At 38.3% G+C, this 26,408-nt stretch overlaps 1 protein-coding gene across 8 annotated transcripts in view; it reads right to left on the reverse strand.

The window, feature by feature from the left end:
- The window catches only part of CACNA2D1 (calcium voltage-gated channel auxiliary subunit alpha2delta 1), a 475,745-nt gene that overhangs the window by 97,210 nt on the left and 352,127 nt on the right, over positions 1-26,408 (reverse strand). For all 8 annotated transcript variants that reach the window (XM_038562843.1, XM_038562841.1, XM_038562842.1 and 5 more), the window contains exons 8-10: positions 22,630-22,699; positions 20,395-20,445; positions 18,043-18,142 (exon numbers count right to left, since the gene is read on the reverse strand). In XM_038562843.1, the coding sequence (XP_038418771.1) occupies positions 18,043-18,142; positions 20,395-20,445; positions 22,630-22,699 (221 nt within the window). The remainder of the gene's footprint in view (positions 1-18,042; positions 18,143-20,394; positions 20,446-22,629; positions 22,700-26,408) is intronic.

A 26,408-nucleotide genomic window follows, 5' to 3' on the forward strand; every position in this document is an offset into this window, starting at 1 on the left:
AAAGTTCCATTTATCAATAAATTTTGGTCAAACTGACATCTTCATATGAGCCACCTTCTCATTTCACGGAGAGTTATTAATTCCACATTTATTATTATATCTCCATTCAACTCTTCTACATGTATCTAATATTCTTTTCTCTCTTCTCAAATGCGATTTCAAATATATCATTAAAAGTATTGCTAGGTAATTCATGACGTTTTTGAAACACTGTGAACAGGATTCTAATTTGTATTATTAATCCCTGTCCAGAGAAAACCAGAAGGGGGTCATTACCATTGCACAATTAGAGATGCAATCAATTTGTTATTAGTACTCTGGGAGTTGAAAACTCTTGTTCTGAAATGGATATTGCTCTGCCCTCAACACTGGCTGCTGGTTTATGTTTTCTTTGGTCTAGTATATAAAAAAAAATTAAGAATTTTCCATTTTTTAACCCAATTTAGGAAAGTCAAATCTAGCTCAAGCCCTGCTTCTAATAAGCATCAATGGCCACAACGGATTCAACTATGTCCTCTGGCCTTCAGTTCTCTCCTTTCTGGAAAAAATGGTGGGGAGGGGTGTGGAGAGGCTTTACTACATGAACTGGAAAGACCCTCAAATTCTAAAATCTTATCATTTGATCTGATAGAAAGAATCTTAAACAGGCTCCACACCCAGTGGAGAGGCCACAGTGCTTGATCTCATAACCCTGAGGTCATGACCTCAGACAAAATCAAGACTGGGATGTTTAATTGACTTAGCCACCCAGGTACCCCGACATCATTCCTTTTTTTTTTTTTAATTTATTTATGATAGTCACACAGACAGAGAGAGAGAGAGGCAGAGACATAGGCAGAGGGAGAAGCAGGCTCCATGCACCGGGAGCCCGACGTGGGATTCGATCCCGGGTCTCCAGGATCGCGCCCTGGGCCAAAGGCAGGTGCTAAACCATTGCACCACCCAGGAATCCCTCATTCTTAAGGTATAATAAATGCATTAGTATTATTTCTATTACAAATTGTTGTTGCTGTTGTTGTTGTTGTTTTTCATAGCCCTGTGGAAATTTAACTGTCAGCTTCGAAGGGTGAAACTTTAATGAAATGCCTAAAAGATCATATACTCTGATTTTTTTTTCCTCTTTACCAACACTATGATGCAAAACTGAAAATATGCTCAATGTTTTTATGGTTACCTGAGGCTGATTATCTGGAATGTCTTCTCTAGTTGAAAAAAAAAAAAATCAGTTTTGAGTTTGGCTGGATTTGCCTAAATTTGTGTATCATTCAAAGAGAAGGATACAAATGTCTAATGTACTTCCAGAAAAGAGATGCTACAACACAGATAAGCGAAGATGCCTCTTTAAGAATGCAAAAATATTTGATCACTGATTGAAATTCATTATAAAATTCTGACAATTGGGGCATCCAGGTGGCTTAGTGGTTGAGCATCTGCCTTTGGCTCAGGTTGTGATCCCAGGGTCCTGGGATTGAGTCCCACATCGGGCTCCCTACATGGAGCCTGCTTCTTTGCCTGTGTCTCTGCCTCTCTCTGTGTGTCTCTCATGAATAAATAAAAAAAACTAAAAATCTTTTAAAAAAATACTGACAACTATGTAGCACTCCCCATACTGTTATGACTAACAAAGAAATAGACTCAACTAAGGAAGCAGCACTATGAGTCTTGAATTTTTCTATGTACATTTCAGCGAAACAGTGTCTCTATACTCAAGAAAACATCCAATGCTGGAGAGGTGGGAGTACAGGGATACAGAAACTAAACAACAAACGTGTATATATAAAGTATCAGGTGGAGACAAATGCTACAAAGAAAAAGTGATGTAAAGTGATAGATACTAATTAGAGCATTAGTGTAAGTAAAACGGAATGGTACTGGAGATGAGGGGTCTTTCCTAGTAGGGAAGAACTTGAGCAAAGATCTGAGCAAAGAGGGGGAGTAAGCATGCATCTATATACACTCAGAAGTATCAAGACTCTGGGTAAATGGAAGTGATTTCTAATCTGTGCATAATTTTAAGATCTGCACCTAACAGAAAGAGCAGATCTGTTTTTTAAGCAATGTTAGTAACATCACCAATGAGTTCTTTTAAATGCAAGATACCATTTGGGATCAACAAAAAGTTACCAACACAAACTGAAGAAATTCAACCTAACTCAATTCCACTGAAGTCAAATATATAAACATATATGTATACTGGATAATATATTTGAATACAAATATTTGAAAAATCTGCAGTATGATTATGGGAAAAAACAAAGAAACAATTAAATAAAGAAGATACCTATTAACAGAGCATTTAAGCAGGAGATATCATGAGGAATGCAAAAATTTGTGGAATATATTTTTAAAGCATGCAAACATTGGACAAAACATTAGAAAGATGAATTCATTATGAGAAAAAGCAAATGCCAATATTTGAAATTTATAAGAGGATTTAAAATGCAAATAGTCACTTTATGACAAAATCTCTTACAATGGAGCATAAAACAAAAAATATTTTGTGTCTAAGCACATGTTTCCAAGCTCTAACATAGAGATCAAAATTCTCAAAATGCTTTCTAGAACCTTAGGAAATGTGCTGAAATGGGGTTTGGCTATTCACAAATTAGGTTCAAGTCTATACATTCTCCAAGTACCTTAGTGCAGTATCAACTTATACTTTAATTTCTGCTGAATTTAAACCTACTAAGTAAATAGGAGTAGATATGATAGTTCAAGTAACTGTGAGCAACTTGGCTAAACCTACAGCTTAGTTTAGTCCAAGCTACTCTCTTCACCTATTCTTATAATTAAATAAATACAGGGACTCTAATTTTACCCAGTAAATACTGACACACAACTGTGCTTACTGGGCATGGACTCTTTTCCAAGTCCTTGAAGATCCAGCAGCTAAGTTCTAACTTCTATGCTTTATAAATAACTGATCAGGGGCGCCTGGATGGCTCCGTGGTTGAGCCTCTGCCTTTGGCGCAGGTCGTGATTCTAGGGTCCTGGGATCGAGTCCCACATGGGGTTCCCCGTGGGGAGCCTGCTTCTCTCTCTGCCTCTCTGTGTCTCTCACGAATAAATAAAAATTTTTAAAAATAAATAAAAACAACAGATCAGTTCAAAAGAGAAGTATTCCTTCTGCATCACCTTATTACTTTGCTATTTCTAAAACTGAAAATGTAATTAATTTCTAAGTACCAAACTATCTTTAGTGTACCATGTAATTAATGGAAAAAATATCATGGTTTTCAACACCTTCTTATAAACTTTGCTTATACTTGCAAAGCAATTAAGTTATCCTCTGGCAATCTTTTTTTTTTTTTTTTTTTTTTTTAACTAAATAACCTTGATTACATGCCCTGTTATAATCTTTCAATTTGTCCTTTGGGAGTTTTCTTTATGTCTTTTAAATGAAGGTAATTTTAAAAAGCACCCATCTTTACCTTTAACAACTCAAATACATATGAAAGAGAACTTTCATTCTTTTAAGAAACCTAACTCTACTCCTTCCTGTTTTAGTAAACCCCTCCAAAATGCAAATGGCTACAATATAAGAATATTCATAAACGTCCATACTACTAGTAATGCTGTGAATTACCAAGATCTTAAAATCTAAATCAATAATAAGCACCGTAAGTTACAACAAGCTCTAGACAGATGCCTGCTGGACTTTGCTGAAGGAACCTCCTTGGTGGGATTTCCTGATTTCCTCACTGCTTAGGAATCCCTTGAGAGACTCCCGAAGTGAAGATCCTGACTCCTTAGGTGAGGGCTCCTAACCAGCTGCCAGGTGCTGCTCATGCTGCTGGGCCGCAGGCCCCACTACAGGATGCTTGTTGGTTGACATAAATGAGATATGAATCCACGTAAAAATTGCTTGAAATCTAAATGATGATGATTTTGTAAGACATGAAGTAAAATTACTCTCCTGGAATTCATGTGTCACCAGAGTGCAGCGGCATGCCAGCGTCTGTGAGTTTATTTGTGCCCTGGGCCTGTTTCCTAAGGATGAAAAACACAAACAAAACCCACTTCTAAATGTAAACTGTGTAACAACTTAACAAGTGTGCTTGTTACCATATGCAGAATAAAAAAGATCTGAGCTAAGAAAACCGTGCCCTGGTCTGGGAATACGCGAGACCTATTTTGGAGGAAAAACTAACATTTCAAGCACACGAGGCAGGGAAGAGTCTCTAGCACGTCCTTCTTGCAGACACAGTGCAATTTCATATTTAAACAAACCCGCATTGACATTAGCTGGTGTCACACCGTCGAGTCACAAACGGGGAAGTGCGTGAGATTTCACACTAAACTTAAAAGCTGATCGGTGAGCCTCAAAGATTGCGCTTCATCTCCAGACTGTTCTGCAGGCATCCGGCGGCGGCGGCCGGGGAGGGGGAAGCGGCCGCGAGCGGATGTGAGCTCGGGAGCAGGTGCCCAGCAGGTGCCCACGTCGGCCCGGCGCTGCGCTGGCTGCGGCTCGCACCGCTCCCGGCACCTGCGTGTGCACCTGTCACCTCCGGCTGCTGCTCACCGACTGGCCGCTGGGCCTCGAGCAGGCCGTGGGTATGGACACTTGTGTCCCACAGCTGACAGCGGATGCTCTCAGGTACTGCGACTGCTTCTTCCTCTGCGTGTCAGGGGCCACACTGTATAAGGACCCCAAGTCAGAAAGCCTTCCAAGAGGACGGGAACGACAGCCCTTCCCGGCACCCCCACACCTGCCCCTGCACCCAGGTCCTGGGCAAGGAGGTGCGCGGAGCCTGGAGCAGCTGCCCACATCCGGGTGCCGACGGCTCACGCCCCGGGCACCCTGGCCCGCTCCCCCTCCTCGCCCCGCGCCAATGTCAGGATCCCACCGGGCCGGGCGGGGCAGGGGGCGGCGAGCGCGCCAGTGGGGCGGGGGGGGGGGGGGGGGCGGCCGCTGCAGGGCTCGGGGGGGCGGCTCGGCAGCCTGGGTGCGCTCCCGCCAGCAGCACCCGAACCCTCCGGCGGGGGGGAGGGCACAGCTGCCGGGCCACTCCCTGCCTCCCCCAGCTTTCCCCAGGGCCCGGCGGCCTGTCGTTTCTTTCCCAGACTCGCCAACACCTTCAGTGGGGACAAAAAGAGGGGCAAAAGATTTAAAAATAAATAGATTAGAAAAAAAGAGAGAAAAATACATGCAACCGTGTGCACGTGCACACCTATAGCATGCATGCACACACGCACCAGGACATTAGAAGTATATTTTGGGGATCCCTGGGTGGCGCAGCGGTTTGGGCCTGCCTTTGGCCCAGGGCGCGATCCTGGAGACCTGGGATGGAATCCCACATCGGGCTCCCAGTGCATGGAGCCTGCTTCTCCCCCTGCCTATGTCTCTGCCTCTCTCTCTCTCTCTGTGTGACTATCATAAATAAATAAATTTTTAAAAAAATTTAAAAAAGAAGTATATTTTGAAGGTTTTGCCTTAGAATCTCCATCCCATTACTCAATTTCTATTTATTAAGAAAGGCCTAGCTGTTAAAGACAAAAGTATATTTTTGCTTTTCTCTTCCCAAAACGATGTATAATGATTAATTCTCCTTAAATGTATCAATTTCAGGCATGTTGCACCCCCAAATATAGTATGGTAACTAATAAAACTCAAGAATCTCTTCTGAATTATACAGTTCATGTGGTTGACATTAAATATTATATAAATGCAAATAAGAGCATGCGAAGTTGACAGAAGCAAAGATAAAGGATGAAGAAAGAAAATAAACATATAAATTTTGTCAGAATAATCTAATCCGTATGTGCTTTTTCAAGCCAAAATATGGAAGCATTTACTAAAAGAATCCCTCCACCAAAACAAAACATTCTTCTTTAAAATGAATAATAAAAAAAATAAAAATAAAAATAAAATAAAATAAAATTAATAATAGATGGTGGCAGAGCAGGGGCCTCAGCTCAGCCCCCCACTCCCCACCCCCCCACCCTCAGGCCACACCACGCCACCTGCGCACCTGCCGGGCCGCCCGGAGGGACAATGGCCTGAGCCACATGCACCTGCTGCGGCTGCCAACCAGGTCGGAGGCGGGGGAATAAAAAAAAAAAATCGAGGAGGGGGGACCCCAGGAGGAGCCGGGCTACAGGGCAAGGTGGGGGACAGGAGAGCCCCGCCAGGAGGCCCAGACCGCGGGGAGCCCGGCAGGACGCGGAGGGGCAGGGGCACTCCCAGGTCCCGGGGTCACCACGGGGAGAGGGCGGGAGTCGTTGGGGGGGGGGGCAGAGGCCTCACGGGTCCACAGCTCCCCCTGAGCCCGGCACCTGGGGGGGGGCATCTCCCCAGGTGCACACACCTGAGAGTCAACAGAGCAGCCACCACCTCCCGCCCCCTCCCCCCCCCACCCTCCCAGCCCCAGAGACTAGCTGGAAGGACGGGGCAAGAGCGAGTTCTTGACCCAGCAGCGCTGGAAAGCTCCAGGGGCTTTCATATTTCTTCTTCTTTTTTTTTTTTAAAGTTTCTTTTTTTTTAAATTTTTTATGATAGTCACAGAGAGAGAGAGAGAGAGAGAGAGGCAGAGACATAGGCAGAGGGAGAAGCAGGCTCCATGCACCGGGAGCCCGATGTAGGATTCGATCCCAGGTCTCCAGGATCGCGCCCTGGGCCAAAGGCAGGCGCCAAACCGCTGCGCCACCCAGGGATCCCCATATTTCTTCAATTGCAGGTCTTAGATATATTTTTCACTTCTGGATTCCCTTCAACATACTCAATTTAATTTTTGGAGATATACGAGATACGGTTTTCTCTTTTGGGTTTTGTTTTCTGGTCTCATTTTGTTCTACAATGGCAGAAGTTAGTACCTTCTAAAACATGACGAGCATTAACCCAGAACCCAGGGGAACACCGAGCTGGTTCATTCTGCAAGATTATCTTCTCTCTCCCTTCCCATTCTGCCCCCCTCTTTTATCTCCTTTATGTTGTAGTGGTCACTGTGGGGCTCTCTACAAGTATTGCTGGTTTATATAAATTTGGGACTGAACAACTTCTAATATACAGAACAAAATACACTCAGAGGATCATCCGCTGGGACATCTCAGGTAGACTACATTCTCCCTCCACTACAACTTCTTCACCACCACCATCTCCCAGTGTCCCCCCTTTTTTTCTTTTTTTCCTCTTTACTTTTGTTTTCTATTCTTTTTTACTTTTTCTTTTTTCCATCTTTGGGATTTTGGGCCTTTTATTTTTTACTATTTTGTTTTAGGATTTGTTTTTCACTTTAGTGGTCCTTTTGTATTATTTTGTTCTAATCTTCCTTTTCATTTTCTGGTCTCTGACCTCATCAGAATCATCTAGGGTGTATTTTACTAGGTTGTGGTTGATATTCTTGACTCACCCCACTCATACAGCCACTCTGCACTGAGAAAAATAAGTATAAGGAAGAATTGACACAAAAGAAAGAGGCACAAACAGTACTTTCTGGCACAGCATTACAGGATATGGATTTCAATACAATGTCAGAAAACCAATTCAGAAGCACAATTATAAAGCTAGTGGTGGCTCTGGAAAAAAAGCATAAGGGGATTTAGAGACTTTGCTACTGCATAATTTAGATCTAATCAGGCCAGAATTAAAACTCAATTAAATGACATGCAATCCAAACTGGATGTCCTGATGACTAGGTTTAATGAGGTGGAAGAAAGAGTGAGTAACATAGAAGACAAGTTGATGACTAGGAAGGAAAGAGAGGAAAAAAGAGACAAATGATTAAGAAACCATGAGGAAAAGTTAAGGGAAATAAATAATAGCCTAGAAGGAAGAATCTACGTATAATTGGGGTTCCAGAAAATGCCAGGAGGGACAGAGGGCGAAAAGTATATTTGAACAAATCATAGCTGAGAACTTCCCTAATCTGGGGAAGAAAACAGGCATTCAGATCCAGGATTTAGAGAGGTACCCCCCCCCTCCGCCAAATCAATAAAAACCATTCAACACCTTGACATTTAATAGTGAAACTTGCAAACTCCAAAGATAAAAGAGGAAATTCTTAAAGCAGTGAGAGACAAGAGATTCTTAACTTCCAGGATAGGCAGAAACTGAAAGAATATGTGACCACCAAACCAACTCTGCAGGAAATATTAAGGGGGACTCTGTAAAAGAAAGAGGAAACCCAGAGGAACAATCCACAAAAATAGGGACTGCATAGGTAATACGATGACACTAAATTCATATCTTTCAACAGTTACTCTGAACATGAATGGGCTAAATGATCCCATCAAAAGATACAGGTTATCGGACTGGATAAAAAAACAACACCCATCTATATGCTGCCTATAGGAGACTCATTTTAGACCTAAGGACACCTCCTGCCTAAAAATGAAAGGTTGGAGAAACATTTACCATTCAAATGGTCCTCAAAAGAAAGCAGGGGTAGCAATTCTTATATCAGATAAATTAAAGTTTATCCCAAAGACTGTAGTAAGAGATGAAGAAGGACACTATATCATACTTAAAGGGTCTATCCAACAAGAGGACCTAACAATCATGAATATTATGCCCCTAATGTGGGAGCTGCCAAGTATATTACTCAATTAATAACCAAAGCAAAGACATACTTAGATAACAATATGCTAATACTGGGAGACTTCAACACGGTGCTTTCTGTAAATGACAGATCTTCTAAGCACAACATCACCAAAGAAACAAGGGCCTTAAATAATACACTGGACCAGATGGATTTCACAGATATATACAGAACTTTGCAATCTGAACGCAACTGAATACACATTCTTCTCAAGTGCACATGGAACTTTCTCCAGAATAGACCACATAGTGGGTGACAAATCAGGTCTCAACCAATACCAAATGTTTGGGATTGCCCCCTGCATATTTTCAGACCACAATGCTTTGAAACTAGAACTCAGTCACTAGAAAAAATTTGGAAGAAACTCAAACATGTGGGGGTTAAAGAGCATCCTGCTAAAAGATGAAAGGGTCAACCAGGAAATTAGGAAAGAATTAAAATGATTCCTGGAAACTAGTGAAAATGAAGATACAACCGTTCAAAATCTTTGGGATACAGCAAAAGCAGTCCTAAGAGGGAAATACATCACGATACAAGTCTCCCTCAAAACATTGGAAAAAACTCAAATATACAAGCTAACCTCGCACCTAAAGGAACTGGAGAAAGAACAGTAAATAAAACCTACACCAAGCAGAAGAGAGATAATAAAGATTCGAGCAGAACTCGATGAAATAGAGACCAGAAGAACTGTAGAGCAGGTCAACAAAACCAGGAGTTTTGAAAGAATTAATAAGATAGATAAACCCCTAGCCAGCCTTATTAGAAAGAAAGAAAAGACTCAAATAAATAAAATCATCAATGAAAGAAGAGAGATCACAACCAATACCAAGGAAATACAAACTATTTTAAAAATGTATTATGAGCAGCTATACGCCAATAAATTAGGCAATCTAGGAGAAATGGATGCATTTCTGGAAAACCACACGTTACCACAACTAGAACAGGAAGAAATAGAAAACATGAACGGGCCAATAATCAGGGAGGAAATTGAAGCAGTGATCAAAAACCTCCCAAGACACAAAAGTCCAGGGTCAGATGGCTTCCCAGGGGAATTCTATCAAATGTTTAAAGAAGCAACAATACCTATTCTAATAAGCTCTTCCGCAGGATAGAAAGGGACAGAATACTTTCAAATTCATTTTATGAGGCCAGCATCACCCTGAATCCAAAACCAGACAAAGACCCCACCAAAAAGGAGAATTATGGACCAATATCCCTGATGAACTCAGATGCAAAAATTCTCACCAAGATACTAGCCAATAGGATCTAACAATACATTAAGTGGATTATCCACCATGACCAAGTGGGATTTATCCTCAGGATTCAAGGTTGGTTCAACACTCATAAAGCAATCAATGTGATAGATCATATCAACAAGAGAAAAAACAAGAATCATATGACCCTTTCATTAGATGAAGAGAAAGCATTTGACAAAATACAGCATCCATTCCTGATCAAAACTCTTCAGAGTGTAGGGACAGAGGGAACATTCCTCAACATCTGAAAAGCCATCTACAAAAAGCCCACAGCAAACATCATTCTTAATGGGGAAACACTGGGAGCCTTTCCCCTAAGATCAGGAACATGACATGGATGTCCACTCTGACCACTGCTAGTCAACATAGTACTAGAAGTCCTAGCCTCAACTGTCAGACCACAAAAAGAAATAAAAGGCATTCAAATTGGCAAAGAAGAAGTCAAACTCTCCCTCTTTGCAGATGACATGATACTGTATATAGAAAACTCAAAAGACTCCACCCCAAGATTGCTAGAACTCATACAGCAATTGGGCAGTGTGGGAAGATACAAAATCAATGCCCAGAAATCAATGGCATTTCTATATGCTAACAATGAGACTGAAGAAAGAGAAACTAAGGAGTCAATCCCATTTACAATTGCACTCAAAAGCATAAGATACCTAGGAAAAACCTAACCAAAGAGGTAAAGGATCTATACCCTAAAAACTACAGAACACTTTCTCAAAGAAACTGAGGAAGACACAAGGGATGGAAAAACATTCTGTGCTCATGGATTGGAAGAATTAATATTGTGAAAATGTCTACGATACCCAGGGTAATTTACACACTCAATGCAATTCCTATCAAAATACCGTGGACTTTCTTCAGAATTGGAACAAATCATCTTAAAATTTGTGTGGAATCAGAAACAACCCTGAATAGCCAGGAAGAATATTGAAAAAGAAAACCAGAGCCAGGGGCATCACAATGCTGGATTTCAAGCTGTACTAAAAGCTGTGATCATCAAGACAGTGTGGTACTGGCACAAACACAGACACAGAGATCAATGGAACAGAATAGAGGAGCCAGAAATGGGCCCTCATCCCTATGGTCAACTAATATTCGACAGAGCAGGAAAGACTATCCACTGGAAAAAGGACAGACTCTTCAATAAATGGTGCTGGGAAAATTTCACAGCCACATGCAGAAGAATGAAACTATATCATTCTCTTACACCAGACATAAAGATAAACTCAAAATGGATGAAAGATCTAAATGTGAGACAAGAATCAATCAAAATCCTAGAGGAGAACACAGGCAACATCCTTTTTGAACTTGGCCACAGCAACTTCTTGCAAGATACATCTATGAAGGTAAGGGAAACAAGCAAAAATGAACTACTGTGACATAATCAGGATTAAAAGCTTCTGCACAGCGAAGGAAACAAGTCAACAAAACTAAAAAACCTACAGAATGGGAGAAGATATTTGCAAATGACATATAAGATAAAGGACTAAGATCCATGATCTAGAAAGAACTTATTAAACTCAAGAAACAAGCAATCCAATCATGAAATGAGCAAAAGACATGAACATAAATTTCACCAAAGAAGACCTACACGTGGCCAACAAGCACATGAGAAAATGCTCCGCATCACTGGCCATCAGGGAAATACAAATCAAAACCACAGTGAGATCCCACCTCACACAGTGAGAATGGTGAAAATTAACAAGACAGGAAACAACAAATGTTGGGGAGGATGTAGAGAGAGGGGAACCCTCTTGCACTGTTGGTGGGAATGTGAACTGGTGCAGCCACCCTGGAAGACTGTGTGGAGGTTCCTCAAATAGTTAAAGATAGAGCTAACCTACAACCCAGCAATTGCACTGCTCAGATTGACCCCAAAGAGAGATATGGAGTGAAACGCCAGGACACCTGCACCCAATATTCATAGCAACAATGTCCAGAACAGCGAAACTGTGGAAGGAGCCTTGGTGTCCTTCGACAGATGAGCAGATAGAGAAGCTGTGGTCTATGTACACAATGGAATATTCCTCAGCCATTAGAAAGGACGAATCCCCACCATATGCTTCGACGTGGATGGAACTGGAGGGTATGATGCTCAGTGAAGTAAGTCAATCAGAGAAGGACAATCATCATATGGTTTCACTCATTCGGGGAATATAAGAAATAGTGAAAGGGATTATAGGGGAAAGGAGGGGAACTGAGTGGGAAATATCAGAGAGGAAGACAAACCATGAGAGACTCCTAACTCTGGGAAACGAATAAGGGGTGGTGGAAGGGGAGGTGGGTGGGGAGGGTTGGGGTGACTGGGTGACGGGCACTAGATGGGATGAGCACTAGGTGTTATACTATATATTGGCAAATCGAACTTCAATAAAAATTAAAAAAAATAAATAAAAATAAAAATGAATAAGAAATGTAGATTTATTTATTTATTTATTTATTTTTTTTTTAGAAATGTAGATTTAAAAACAATTTCTTTGCTTTCATAACCTAATCATATTCTTAGAATTTCTAACAATTCTAGTATTTTGGAGTTTGATTTAAATATTCAGATTTCACAACGAAATTAGTAAATATATGTTATTTTTCCCTAGCATTCATTCAGCCACACAACTTTGTGGTTACACATAGACTCACAAAGATGCCCGTGCTCGCATCCTGTGTTTCCCTTAGAAAAGATACTAGAACTCTGTTTCTTTATCTGTAAAATTAAGAATGGTAGTAGTGTCAACCAAACAATGTAGTTGTAAAGACTAAATGAGTCATCACAGAAAACACAGAGAATAGTTTCTGTCACAAAAGCAGCATTTAGAAAAATAATACTAAAAATTCCCCACGACTTGTGATTCATTGAAAGTCAATACATAAATACGGTAAACAATGAACACACAGCTACCTTAGATCTTGGTAGATCTACTGATTTCTGAAGGGTAAATCTCTGGCTGGAATAATAAGATCACTTAAAATCATTCAGTGACTTTTCAAACATGAAAATCTACTCATGATTTTTCTGAAATAATTGAACAACAGTATATAGTTAATAAAAAATTCAGGGTATAGTTGACAAAAATATCTTTATGGTAAATAAGAACCATAAATGATGTAAGGAAATTAACTAATATAAAGAAGCTAATATACAGGAGCTGAGACCAGTAATAAATTTTTCTGGGCGTAGAGTGGGAAATCAAGATGGCTTCACGTTTCAAATTTGGGCATAGTATGTGCTTTTCAGAGTCGCATAATTAAAAAGGAGGCTGCATTTATTGCCTTTTCTGGTTTCCTCTGTAAAAGTCAGGGCAATGACAGGCAAATATGGGACTGAACCTAAGTACAGAACATCTGGGTAGATGCAACTGTGAACAGTGAACTTCCACATTCCCCTATACCTTCTGAATAGGCTTGGCTCAACACAAATGTCCTACGTGCCATGTAGGGTGTAAAGGTCAGGTGGCGCTCCTACCTGGGTCACAGTAAGAATTTCACTAAACCTAAATCTATAGCTACTCTCTGGATACTTTGGATTTCTCAAGCCAGTAAAACCAACATGCAAGAAAAAAATACATCTCCTGGCAGAGTTCCAGCTGACAAGGAGATGGCCTTGAAGGCCGTTGCTACGTAATGTGGGAAAGGAGAACCAAGCATAAAACTCAGCGGACTCATCCAAGCACTTCCAAGCTGGGTGAAGACTGTGGACAATTGCGGGAGCCACCGTGCAACAGACATACAGGGATCATGGATTCACAGGCGTCTGGGTTTAAAGGTCGGGCCATCCCACTAGACAAGCCACTGGCACTGGAGTTGGGCAAGGGTGCAGGGAAATTAGAAAGGGTATTAGAGGAGAAAACAGATAAATATAAATTATGAACTTGGTCTAACATTAGCAGCCCACCTTCTTGATATATTCTTGTCTGTTTTGTTTTGTTTCAAATTGTAACCAGTCACCATATTTAAGGATCAGTTCTGGATATAGTGGACACTGGTCAGTTTTCTATCTATCATTACTGACAACTTTTGGTCTCAGTTTCCCTTCTTGTGGCCAGAATCTATTCTGCCCTCCAATGGGAAAGGCTGGTGCTTAAAAGCCTGGCTCCTTGGTCTTTAGGCAGAAGAACTTTCAAATTCATATTCTAAAAAGCTTCTAGGATTCTTTAGGATGATAAAGTTCCTTTAAATGAAGTTGAGATCCTTTAACTGATTCCACCTTCCTTCTCTTGACACAATTCCACAGTCCTTCGCTGATAGTGTTTCCTGGGATCCTGTCCCAAATAAATTATCACCTTGGAATCCATGAGAGAAGAAGCCAGTTTAAGATACTGACTATATTTAATATCTGCTGGCTTTATAAACATTTCATTAGATAGATCAAATCCATACCAAATTTAATGTTTTTGACATCTTTATCTTTTGTTATGCTTTTGTAATGAATGATAATTTTATGTACAAATCAAACCAAATAACTACTTTTCTGATCATTTGAGACACCAAGCATTACATGTGACCTGTTTACATTTTGTTGAGTACATGGTGAGTTCACACACTGAGCAGAGTGTTAACTGAGACTGGCATGAATCAGATCTTATGCAGTATCAAGTTTTACTAAATAATACCACAGATACAGACAAGGTAAAGGATTGCTAAAGGTTAAGGGAAAGCAGAGAAAGATCTAGACCTGGAGAGTGTTTCCCCAGGAATTATGGGCTGAATTGTATCCCCTCAAATTCATATGTTAAAGTCCAAACTCCTTGTAGCTCAGAATGTAACAGTATTCAAAGATAAGGTCTTCAAAACAAAACAAAACAAAACAAAACAAAACAAAACAAAACAAAACAAAAAGATAAGGTCTTCAAAGAGATTGTTAAGTCATAATTAGGCTACTAGGATAAGGATATAATTTCATAGAACCGGTGTCTATATAAGTAGAAGAGACACCAGGAATGGGCATGTACAGACAGATGACCACCTAAGGCAGCAATAGGGCTGCCATCTGCCAGCCAAGGAAGGAGGCAGCAGGAGAAACTGACCCAGCCTACAGAACAGTGAGAAAATCAACTTCTGTAGTTTCCACTATGCAATCCATGGTATTTTGTTGTGGTAGCCATAGAAACTAAAAGACTCAGTCATACCTTACCATGCTGGAGACACACATGTGGCCCACATGAAAAGAAGTCTCAAAAAGAGATTTGAAGACTTTCTTGCATATATTACCCATGGGACATATCTAGGAAGTCTTGTCACCTCGATCCTGGGTTCTTTCGCTATCTTCAACCAGTGACATCCAGCTAAAAGCATTTTGGTTATAAGTCTTTTTCCTCTTATAAACATCATACATTTAGTTACATGGAGCCCTGGTTAACATAGAGATTGTATGTGCTTCCCCTGACAACTCTGTTCCTAGAGGTGCCCTTCCAGGGAAGGGAAGTTGTTTTAATTTCTCCCCCTCCCATGTGATTTCAGGGACAGAGCTGTTCTTTTATATTCAATACAAAATGACTTCACCGCAAATTGTTCACATTCATCTCTGCGAATATAACCACTTGAAATGTGAAATTATATCCACCAGTAAATGGTCATGAAATTTAGTTATCTATTTGAGACAGAGTGGGGTGGGAAGAGGGAAAGGGGCAGAGGGAGAGTGAGAAAGAGTCCTAAACAGACTCTGCACAGAGCCCATTCCAGGGCTTAATCTCACAACCCTGAGATCATGACCTGAGCTGAAACCAAAAGTCAGTCATATGACCAACTGCGCCACTCAGGTGCCCCTGGTCATGAGATTTCTTGCCTACATTCTATGAATTGAAATGAGGAATGGTAAAATTCATTTTGTCCTGTTTTATTTGCCTCAGAGTTCACACTCTTTAGCTATGCATAGAAGGTCTAATACGGTTCTTGGGAAATGTGACATTTAAAATAGCACACTGACATATGTACTAGTTCTTGCATTAATAAATAACACTTTGAATACATAATACAGTGTTATAATTACAAAGATTAGTAGGATACATATTATCCATGGAATTTTCTACATACCTGGAACAAATAACACTAAAATTTATATGGAATCACAAAAGACCCTGGAGAGCCAAAGCAATCTTGAGGAAGAACAAAAATCTGGGGATACCACAATCCCAGATTTCAGGATATACTACAAAGTAATCAGAACAGTATGGCACTGTCACAAAAACAGACACATAGATCAATGGAACAAAAACAGTCCAGAAATCTTTGCTTATAGGGGCAATTGATCAATGACAAAAGAGGCAAGAATATACAATGAATAAAAGAATGATACTGGACCATTTTCTTTTTTTTTTTTAATTTTTATTTATTTATGATAGTCACAGAGAGAGAGAGAGGCACAGAGACACAGGCAGAGGGAGAAGCAGGCTCCATGCACCGGGAGCCCGATGTGGGATTCGATCCCGGGTCTCCAGGATCACGCCCTGGGCCAAAGGCAGGCGCCAAACCGCTGCGCCACCCAGGGATCCCTGGACCATTTTCTTGTGCCATACACAAAAATAAGCTCAAAATGGATTTAAGACCTAAATGTGAGACCTGAAACCATAAAACTCCTAAAAGAAAATATAGGTATAATCACTTTGATATTGGCTTTAGCAATATTTTTCTAGATATGCCTCTTCAGGTAAGGGAAAGCAAAATTAAACTGCTGATACTAAACTAAAATACAAAATTTCTGCACACCAAAGGAAACCAACAACAAAACAAAAAAGCCACCTATTGAATGGGAGAAGATATTGAAAATGATATATCCAATTAAGAGATTAACACCAAAACATATAGCTTCTACAATCCAAAACCCTTCCCTCAAAAAAAAAAAAAAATCACACATAAAAAACAAACAATTCTATTTAAAAATGAGCAGAAGCCCTGAATACATTTTTCAAGAAAGGCATAGAGATGACCAACAAACACATGGAAGGATGCTCAATATCACTCATCATCAGGGAATGTATATCCAAACTGCAATTTTTTATCACCTTAGACCTGTGAGAATGGCTAACATGAAAAAGACAAAAAAAGTATCAAGAAGTTGGTAAGGACATGGAGAAAAAGAAGCCTTCATGCACTATCGGTGGGGATGTAAATTGGTGTGGCCACTGCAGAAAACAACATGGAAGTTCCTCAAATAATTAAGAGCAGAAAACTATAGGATCCAGTAATTCCACTACTAGGTATTTACTCAAAGAATATAAAAACACTAATTCAAAGATATATGCACCCCTATGCTCGTTGCAGCATTATCTTCAATAGCCTACATATGGAATTAACCCAAGTATCAACCAAAAGACGAATGAATAAGGACAATGCAAGATACACACACACATAACACACACAATGGCATATGACTCGGCCATCAAACAGTGTGACATTTTGCTATTCGGGACAACATGAATATACCTAAAAGGTATTATGCTAAGTGAAATGCCAGGTAGAGAGAAACAAATACCATATAATTTCACATATATGTAGAATCTAAAAAACAAAAAAAATGAACAAACAAAAGACAGACTCTTAAATACAAAGAAGAAACTGGTGGTTGCCAGAAGAGAGTGGGTAGGGGGGAAATGGGTAAAATAGATAAAGGGGATTAAGAGGTACACACTTTCAATTATAAAAAAAAATAGGTCACAGAGATGAAAAGTACAGCACAGGGAACATAGTCAACAATATTATCATAACATTGTATGGTGACAGATGGTGACTGCACTTATCACTGTGAGCACTGAGTAATGGAGAGAATCGCTGAATCAGTACGTTGTATGCCCAAAACTAATATAACATTGTTTCTTAATTATACTTCAATTTAAAAACCATAATGCATCATGGATATGTGTCCAGTGTAAAAAACAATGAGTATTAAACAGAAAATTGCCATATCATTATCCTTCCAAGTTGTTACTTATTAGGGGTTACAATAATGTCAGTGAGTAGAGGGGTTCACGTCATCTGTTCAAGCTCCTTTGAGTAAAGGGAGATTATCGGCAGTGTTTTTGTCTTCATTATTACTTTAATTGCTTCTCTCCTAGGTAAAGCCTTAGACATTCAAAAAGGATCTCAGCATGGAAGTTTTTGGAGAATAGGGCAGCTCAGTAACATAGTCTTATAATAGATCAACATATCTCAGCCTATCAATGATAAAACACTATGAAGTATTTAAAATCCGGGGGGGGGATATAAATTACAGAATTAATTCAGCAAAAATGCAGTCATCTTATACTTACTGAAGCAACATTGACAAAATCGTCATCTGAGAGGGTTTCCAACATTTCGGAGACAGATGTTCGGATCAGTTTAAGTGTCAGTCCACTAACACTTCCACTCCTATATATATAAATAAAAAAAAACAGAGCCATAAGTACATATTTAAGGAACTCCAGACAGCCTAAGGAGACTTTTGCACTAACCCTAGGTCATTTAGATAATATTTATATAATTTTGACTTTAAAAATTAGTAGAGAAAATCACATTTTAGACACAGTAGAAGTAAATTAAAAAGATTCTTCTCTTTCCTATTAGCATCAGAATGTGTATGTTTCTAACTACAATGATGAAAACTGCATGTCCAGGGCTGATTTTAAGAAACTGTGGATACTCGTGGCATATTTGCTTATTCGGAAAATACTGAATACCAGTTGTTAGCCATGTCAGAAGGAGTTTTCCTATTACTGGTCTTGGTACCAACCAGGCTGGATATTTCAGTCATCCAACTTCCTCCTCCATCTCAACTTTCCTACCCACTCAGACAACTTGCTTCCCTTTTCTACTCCATTTCACAGTTCCCATGGAGGAGGCCTCCTCTCCATCTTCTCTCCACTCTGCATCAGGTGCATCTTACCTCAAGACCCCGAGCTTGGGTAACAGCCCCTCTATCCAGCTCTTAGTCTCTACTCCTCCCCATGCAAACAGGTGAAAATTCTGGAAACACACCTTCTCCTAATACCGTTAATAGCTCACAGTGACCTACTAACTAGCCAGTGACCACAGGAGCCCTGCATTCAGAAACTTTCATTCTCTCTCTTTTCTTCCATCTGCTCAACACAGTTGCCCCAGATGTTCTCACCTAAGCCACTTCATTCCTGTCATTTCTTCCAGTGGAAATTCCCTTCTTTCTCCTCTCCTCTCCCACACCCACCTTGGGAAATCTTAGCTTGAAGGAATCAATTCTAATTTTATCTCCTTAATGAAGTCTTCCCCGACACTTTAAATCAAAGTGCCCTTTCCTGTAGACTCTTAGTGCTACGTCATACTTCACATCTATCACCTTCTACAATTATTTTAGTTACTTGGGAATACGGTTTAGCCTCACTAATACTTGAATTTCTTTTGAGAGACAACTTACTCATCTTTCTCTCTAGATTATCCCAATGTATATAGGAGACCCTCCAGACATGTCTGTCAAAATAATCTTTTAAAATGGTATTTCAACTTCATATGCATTTTTGATCCTGGGATATGCATATGGGTTCTGATGATTTTAATATGAAAAATTATTTCTAGAAATTACCATACATTCAATGAGATTCTAACATATTGAATCATCCTTTAGATTTATACCTAAGAAGAATATCAAGGATTCTTCTAACATATGATAGAAATGCCACAATACTTTAATTAAAATATGTTCTGATTTAAATACATCTTAAGAAATGAAATGGGAATCAACATGTTAAGTTATAGGTGCTGAATTCATTTATCTTCTCTTTCTCAGGCTAGGTGATAGGTTTATAACTTGTTTCCTTCAGATAATTTTTTAAATGTTTTCAAATGTTGATACTAGCTTGTGGTATGGATTCAGCTGCCTACAAAACATTGGATTTTCTTCCAATGTGGCAAAGAATATAAGAAGATAAAGCTTTTCTTCTCAGGGAAAATAAGCATTTTATACCTCATGTTTTGAACTCCTTGGTATTGCTCTTAAAAACTAATTTTTTTCTATGTTCTACAATTTCATTTTAAATCTTAATACAAGATTACACACAAATACCCCTTAACCTGTAGCAATGTAAAAAATAAACAAAATAACCAATTGAAAAACCCATGGAATTCCTTCCTATATATCAGCATTTTCCTTAAATTGGCCTTTAATGTATTTGATATTTATCTTTTTGTGACCAATCCCTACAAGTTATTTGAATCATTAATGACTAAGTGCCAAAGTCTTTTTCTTTTTCTTTTTCTTTCTTTCTTTCTTTCTTTCTTTCTTTCTTTCTTTCTTTCTTTCTTTCTTTTCTTTTCTTTTCTTTTCTTTTCTTTTTTTTTTTTTTTGGGTAGTAGGAACTGCTAAATTTTAGTAACCATATACTTTAATCCTGTTTAAAATATAAAGCAAAAAAATTAGAAACAAATGAGTAATTTTTCAAAAAAAGTTCAAAAAATTACTTTAGAACTATGCCATAATTTTCAATTCCAACATATATTCTTCATATTTTCATAATTGCCTGGATATAAAAATCATCTTAATTGTTCTTTGACCTTTTTTTTCTCAACCTATTTCTTAGTACCAACACATTACTGTTCTCTTCAAATCCTCCCTATATTTTCAGTATATAAACATAGAATATTGAACTACTCACACATCAACCAGGATAAGCATATCTTTAGGTGATGCAGCTCCTTGGATATACCTGAAACAAATACCATATGAATATTTTTTTCTCTTGAAAAATATTAAACACTGGTATGTTTTGAATTGTTATTTATTGATTTATTAGATATTTTCCAACCAAGACCCTACTTCCATTCTATCTCAGTAGACAATGTGCTTTCATTCACAATTCTACAACGCCGATTTTCAAAAAGCTATATTTAACATAATAGAGATGTCAGAGGCAGAATATTTAAAATATGTTTCACAGATATAACAAAAGATCAAGAAATGTGTTCTAATATTAGAAGCAAAAGAAATTAACCCTTGGATGTAAAAGGTATATATATATATATATATACCTTTTACATTTGAAATTCCCATTAGGGAATTATAAGATTTTGTCCTATTTTTCAATGCAAAAAAATAAATAAATAAACACAGAAATAGCCAGGTGGTCTAGGAATGTGAAAAAGCAAATACCAACAGACAAGAGATACTAAGGGATAATACAAAGGGATAATGAAGTAACTTAAAACAGACTAACATATAACATTACCATGAGTTTCAAGTTGTGCCTCTCAGAACTTTAGAGTGTCCAAGAATCACCTGGAGAACCAGTCCAAAATGCTGATTCTCACACGGAACCCCAGCCCTACAGATTCAGAAGCCCTGCCTAGTAAAGCAAATCTAGGAGAGTTGTGTTCAGACAGTTTAGTGACTGTAGAAGACAGAAACAATTGCAGGCAAATGATTCCCAAAGTTTATGCTGCCTGGACACCATCTGATGGAGTTTGGGGGGAGGGAGGGTTGACTTACCTACCAGGAAGAGCTGAACCTGAACTGGACTTTTTAGTTATTTCTGAGGCCTCTTTGCCCTCGACTAAATCTATCTTTTCAAAAGCCTGCTGGAAAACCTGCCAATTCGTTTTCAGACATCCAACACAGTGAGTATCTACTCAGGACTATGTGTTCATGAGACGGTTTATAATGTGCACCAAGTCCCTTTCTCTGCCAGAAGGTGAAAGGGGCAGGTCCGCCAGGATATTCCAATGGAAGGCAAATGTAGTTTATGTCCAGCATCTTAAGTATTCCTGGCATGCTTCTCTATGGGAGATGAGAGGACAGGATAACAGGTTGGCACCTTGGTTCTAAGGTTTCCCCCAAAACAAGTTCCTAAACCCAATCTATGTGATATCATAGTCTCAGTCTTCATTCAGCAACTCAAAGCTTGAGGGCCACCAAACCTAGAGAAATATTTTTTAGAATATTATGTGGATTAATAATATCTAGTACTATTATATGTGGCTAGTGTTCAGTAAATTGCTACTGGAATGCTTAACAGGACATTATAAAAGTCTTAAGTATATTTCTTTGAACCAATCATCATGAATCTTGGAATTTGTTTAAACTCCTAGCAAAAAGTTAGAAATAATGAAAATGTCCAATAATAAGGGATTTTCAAAATAAGCTACCATATAATCATGCCTCTAAAATGACGCTAGTGATCTCTCTTAGGCATAAGCATTCAAAGGTGTTGATATGAAAGAATTGGTTACAAAGCAGTAAATTATATAAAATGTGAATTCATAAAAAAAAGACACAGCCACAGACTCAATACATTTTTTAAAAATGGAAATAAAATGAACAAGTTTAATAGTTGTTTCCTAGTGAGTGCAATCATGAGCTATCTGGTATTTTTTTGAGTTATATGTTAGGAGAATGAGTTGCTTTAGTAGTAAGGAATAAAAAAGGCTTCCTATTGGGAAAATGAAACCTAAGCTATGTGACCATAACTAGGGGCAGCTTTTACCTTGGGGCCAGTTCTCATTAGTTCACTGCCAGAGGCAAACTGTCTTCTACTATATCTAGACACTTCATTAGAGCTCTACACCAAGCAAACTGGGAGCTTTTCAATAGAAATCCCCAGCAGCTAAAAGAGATTTAGAGATGACATTGAATATAAAACTTAAAACTTAGTCCATTTGAAATCATTTGATAAATCATTTCAACAATTTTCATTATTATTTGCTCACTTAAACTCATTATCTTCATTGAGATTTAACAGTACTTATTTATCAAAAGAAAAAACAAACACCAGAGCTCTTTAAAATAATTAGACAATATTATTATGAAATAGAAAGATGCCTTTTCAACTTTTTAACAAAAAAAGTAACTTGCTTTTGTCTAGTTTACCTTTTTATGACTACCTAAAAATTCTTACCATGGTCTTCTCCGTACATCATAAAGATCAATCTTGTTTGGAGTTCTACTGTTATCAACCCATGGAGAAGCTAAAAGAGAGAGAAAATGAAACTTAAAAAAATAAATAAATAAATCAAAATATTACATATGATCTAGAAAGATATTTTCAAAAGTTACAAAACTCTACTGACACATTCCACTTACCAGAGCAATAGTTAAAATACAAGTTACTTAAAATGGAAAACAACACAACAGTATAAAAGAAAGTTAATGTAAGTCAATTTTCTTTTTTCACATTGTTTCATAAATGACTTGTAAACACAGAGATTTTCTGGATGCTAACTTACAAGTTTTCCTAGGTGTTCAGAGATTATACCTTTTACTTTCCCTCTACTAACACAAAAATTTTCCTTAAAAGAAAATCATTTGCCACTAATGGAAACTGTACTTTCAATTACTTAATTTTTATATTTTCATTCAATGTCATACTATCTTGATCTATAAAAAGACACTTATTTCTCTTGAATTGTTATGTAATAGGATGACTTTTTTAACCTTATTATTCACATATTTGATAACGGCCACAACATTTGAGATTATAATTAAAAGGTTAAAGTAAAATTAAAATAAATCCATGAAAACATTTTTTCCTTAAATTTATTTGAGTGATTTGAAATGATTCAAGTACAAATTCAGGAATCCTGTGTTTCAGAGCCTTTATCATTTTGCAATCATCAGGGAAAAAATTGTCTAACTCCATTGATTTTTAAATGCAATTATTTATACTTATTTTAACCAAATCTAACATTTTAATTAAAATTAAATGCTTTACGCACACACATACACGCGCAACTTAGACCTAATGGAGAATAATAAATGTTAATAAATCAGATGATAATTTTATGCTGAAAATATCCTCCCCTTGAACATATGACTCTTAGGAAGATTTCCATAATAATTCTCATGACCTATACCTTCCAATCTATTTTGCGTTTTTCTTTATTCAAAACTATGGAAATCTTTACCGTGAACCAGATTTATTAGCCACCTACGATAATTTGGCCAATTAGTATACATCAAAAAATAACTTCTGAGCCTCTCCTTAATTATAAAATATCTTTCTCATTAGTGACTACATTATAAAATAACATCATTTTAAAAGACTAACCAATTTATATAAAGCAGTTTAAATACAGCACTCCTCCAACAACCACTTACAATATAGTCAATGCAAACAAAAGGATAAATTTACTTTTATTCCTACAATCTGCACTTGCAAGAAAACTTATAGCCAGTGAAATAACATTTCACTTTGCTTTTGTTTTTGTGGTAGCACTGGAATAAAGCAATGAGCACGCTGGTAGACATGCCAGTTCACTTTCAACTAGTCCTCTATAATACCTGACTCCCCACGCTAGGGTCTGGGTGATAACTACAAATTGAAGTGAATGATATCCTTTCAGTACAATGTTTTGCCATTTATACATTTATTGCCTCCCAGCTCCAAATTCACCCATTTATCTTGCTCTATGAAAATGGATCTGGGATCTTTAAATATTTTTCTTTTACCAAGGAGCACAATTTTAAGCTTTGTCAGCAGATGATGAAAGAGAGACACTCAAAGAGAAAGGTGTTTTTGCTTCCTGCTTCAGATTTGTTTGCTGAAAGGCCCTTGGAGCATGTGAAGCTTTCCTGGTGGCTGGCTCCTGCAGGGCATTGTATTCTCCAGAGCTCAACTCCTGCAGCTTGGGTAACTTTTGTAGGGCTCTCAGATTCTCCAGCAAAAACTGGCCAGCAGTACACCCTGACTACTTTTGTTGTGGAGTGCCTCTGATGAGACATTTTGAACCCGAAAAGATGAATTACCAGCAAACCATTCTCACATGACGCCACAGCAACCTTTCAGTCATTTGGTGGGCCATGACCAGTCTGTATACGAAGATCTGGATCTTGGGGGGGTCGGTGGCTCAGTCAGTTAAGGGTCTGCCTTTGGCTCAGGTCATGATCCCAGGGATCAAGCCCTGTGTCTGGTTCCCTGCTCAGCAAGGAGTGTGCTTCTGCTTCTTCTTCTCCCTCTGCCCCTCCTCTGGCTCTGTGTGATCAACGTGCTCTCTCCCAAATAAATAAATAAAATCTGGATTTCAGTCCAGAAGCACAGGGGGATTGAGGTTGCTTCCTCAGGCTCTCTACCTCAATTCCAGGGTTTGTTGTTATTACATATTACATTATATAATACCATACCTGGTATTCCTATTTTATTCAGAGTGATCTTTACTTCTAGTCAATCTTCCAATCCCTGTTATAACAATTCGTTATTTAAAAATATTAACTTTTGGGGCACCTGGGTGGCTCAGCAGTTGAGCATCTGCCTTTGGCTTATGGAGATATCCATGGGATCCTGGGGTCCTGGGATCAAGTCCTGCATCGGGTTCCCCGCAGAAAGCCTGCTATTCCCTCTGCCTGCCTGTGTCTCTGTTTCTCTGTGTCTCTCATGAATAAATAATTTTTCTTAAAATTTAAGTTTCAAAAAAATTTTTTTCCAAGTTTCAAAATTTTTTTTTTCCATGTTTAAAATACTATGTTTTCTCTCCTGATTGGATTCAGACTGTTAGAAATGATTGAGAGAGATAGATGACGGAAGTGGCATTAGGCAGCACTGCTAACCCCACAACCACCATGAGCTGGAAATGGTTAAGCAATGAATTTGTGAAGTGACTTGAAACTGAAATTTGAAAGTCATGTTTAAATTAGATTTCTGAAATCTGCAGACAACATTCATCTAAAATTTGTTTTTGGTATAATTGCTAAGTGAAATTAACTGTGATATGTGGTTCTATGCTCCATAAAATTGGTATCTTTAAAGACAGCAAAAAGGTTTGCAATTTATAATATGAGCCAGACTATTAAATTTTAATATGGTTTATAAAATTAGATCATTTACATATTAAAAATATTAAGAATATTCTCTTAGAAGTCTTCTGAGATATTTACTATTAGGAAATATCCCTTGATTATACTAAATTAAGATATTTACATTATGATAAAATTAAACAATGTACTTTCTTCTGTGATATTACCAGTTAATCTGTTGTAAAATCCCATTGTGGCATTTAAGTGGTACATTATTTATAGAGCCTTAGAATTGCAGATGGTCAAAGAGTAAAAAAGATAATACCCATATACTGAAATTGCCTGATATAATCAGATTCTTAATGATTCATAATGAAAGATATGTGTTTTGAGAGGAAACTGGAGCTGCTAAAATTCCTGTAAAAAGGCAAAATGGTATTCATTTTAACTGACTTTAGCTTTCCACTAAGATTTTGGGATGACAGGAGTAAGACGTAGAGTCCAAAATGTGGGCACCTTACTTTTGAATGCCATGCTTAACGGTGAGGATGTTTATGAGAATGTTTTCTCTATACAAAAATGAGCTTTGGGCGTGTCTTTGGTCAAATCTGCGGGACTACAATTCTACCTCACATGATATTCGGGGTGTGCTATGCTAGCTATTGAATCATGGACTTCAAAAGGTATTTAATGCATAATTACTCAGAATATTGAAATGTGAGTTAGAAAAATATTCTTGAGAAAATATGCAGATTGTAGAGCCATTTTCTGGTTAATATGCTCTAAAAATAATATGGGTACAGTTTTTCATTTCAGCTGCTAGGAAATAATAAAGCACATAATGAATTGAGGGCTGATTCTCTTGATAGAAACACCACTTCAAATGACAGCTAATCGCATTTCCCATTAATGAGTGCAACAGCACTTTTCTAATTCTAATAGATTGTG

This window comes from Canis lupus, chromosome 18, assembly GCF_011100685.1.
Source record: "Canis lupus familiaris isolate Mischka breed German Shepherd chromosome 18, alternate assembly UU_Cfam_GSD_1.0, whole genome shotgun sequence".
Classification (NCBI taxonomy): domain Eukaryota; kingdom Metazoa; phylum Chordata; class Mammalia; order Carnivora; family Canidae; genus Canis; species Canis lupus.